This window comes from Phoca vitulina, unplaced genomic scaffold (assembly GCF_004348235.1).
Source record: "Phoca vitulina isolate PV1807 unplaced genomic scaffold, GSC_HSeal_1.0 scaffold3356, whole genome shotgun sequence".
NCBI lineage: Eukaryota > Metazoa > Chordata > Mammalia > Carnivora > Phocidae > Phoca > Phoca vitulina.
The window spans coordinates 879-2,516 of NW_022593038.1; the positions used below are offsets into that span (position 1 = coordinate 879).

The 1,638-nt window shown below is 48.9% G+C and overlaps 1 protein-coding gene across 1 annotated transcript in view; it reads right to left on the minus strand.

The window, feature by feature from the left end:
* The window catches only part of LOC116629794 (serum amyloid A-2 protein-like), a gene marked incomplete at its 3' end in the record, with an annotated part of 2,504 nt that extends 873 nt beyond the window's left edge, over positions 1-1,631 (minus strand). Inside the window, exon 1 of the mRNA XM_032400007.1 lies at positions 1,512-1,631. Coding sequence (XP_032255898.1) covers positions 1,512-1,602 — 91 coding nt within the window. The remainder of the gene's footprint in view (positions 1-1,511) is intronic.
* Positions 1,632-1,638: the final 7 nt, after the last annotated feature.

Here is a 1,638-nt window from a genome sequence, read left to right on the forward strand (position 1 = left end):
ACTGGAGGCAGTGGTTCCCAAGCTGGAGTGGGCACAAAAAGCCACTGGGGTGCTTGGTAAAGGCCAGATTTCAGGCTCAGCCCCGAAATGATGATTCAGCAGAGGGGGGTGTGTGCACCCGGCATCTGCACTTCACAAAGCACCCCAAACCCCAGGCGATTCTCATGCACACAGTCCTAGAACAACCCTTTGAAAAACCTTGACCTAAAAATGGAAACACATTTGTAGTGATGCCTGTGAGAATTTAGAAAGGATTGACAGCAAACTCTTAAAACAGTAATCAGTGACTCTCACAGAAAAAGAAAAAGAAAAAGAAATGATTTTGTGAAATACACAAATCTTGCCGCTGAGTCTGACTACTGAGGCGCATGTCTCTTGCTCTCCTGCCCAGCCAGGTCTCAGGCCCGCAGAACCACCATCACGGAATCCTTGTGCCTTTTATTGCGGGGAGAGGAGCTCTGCAGAGTGGCCTTCCGCCTCTCCCACAGCCTGACTATCTGCCATTTACTCAGATAAACAAGAGGGTTATGTGTTCCCAAACCCCTCAGTGGGCCATGCGCTCTCTGCTCTGGGAGGCAGGATAGTCCTGTCCTAGCAAAGTCTGGGGAGCTCCACCACTGGGGTAAACCCTGCTCTGCTTGAGGACTTTGTCAGACTCTTTAACTCTTTGTGCCTCGGGTTCTCTGTTAAGGGATGATGGTGCCTACATCGCAGGATTACAGATTAAAACCTGAGGATGAAAACCAGTTCATTCATCCACGTAAAGCTCTTAGAACAGTGCCTAGCACGGGCCAAGCTCCGTTAATCTTGGATGGGATGACTAAGTGCACAAGTTTGAGACACCTCTTCCTGGCTGCCTGAGACCCAGCCATGAGCTGTCCCTGACTTCCCACTAGGCGGCACTCGAGTCCCACTTGTGAGAAGGGAGCAGGCACCCTGGACCCCACATCTATCTCTTCCTGCTCCTGCTGCTAGTTGAGGCCCAAACTTTATGTGACCTCCAGCCTGGGGATCCCCATGGAAGAGTGCGCTGCCGCCCAGAAAAGCCAGGGGTGGAAGGATAGGACACCTGTGGTTTAAGGGGAAAAGCCACACGTAGTAAGTAAGCCCTAGAGACCTAAGGCACAGTATAATGAGCACCAAACAATATTGTATCATAATTTTCAAACGTACTATAGCCTAGAACTTAAGTATTTCAATGACTAAAAGGAAAGGGAAATTATGTAACATGATAGAGGTGCTACTTATAGCTACAATGGCAATCAGATTGAATATATGAATGCATCAAATTAACATGACATACACCTTAAATATATATGATGTTATATGTCAGATATAGTTCAGTTAAAAAATAAATAAATAGAAAGCCTGGGAAACTGCTATCTTGAAAACCATGCTTCTTCGCGTGCCACTTGCGGCCTTTGCCCTGTGTGGATGTGGCCTCTGCTCTGGGGAATCCTGGAGGGAGGCCAGGTGCGGCCTCCCCCTGACCCCCATGCTTTGGGCCTTACCTTGACCAGCTTCCCTGAGGAAGTCTAACCACCTTTGGCTGCTGACGCCCAGGACCAGGGAGCACAAGAGGATGCCCAGGAAAAGCTTCATCCTGCTGCAGAGCCAAAGAGACACACAAAGATGATA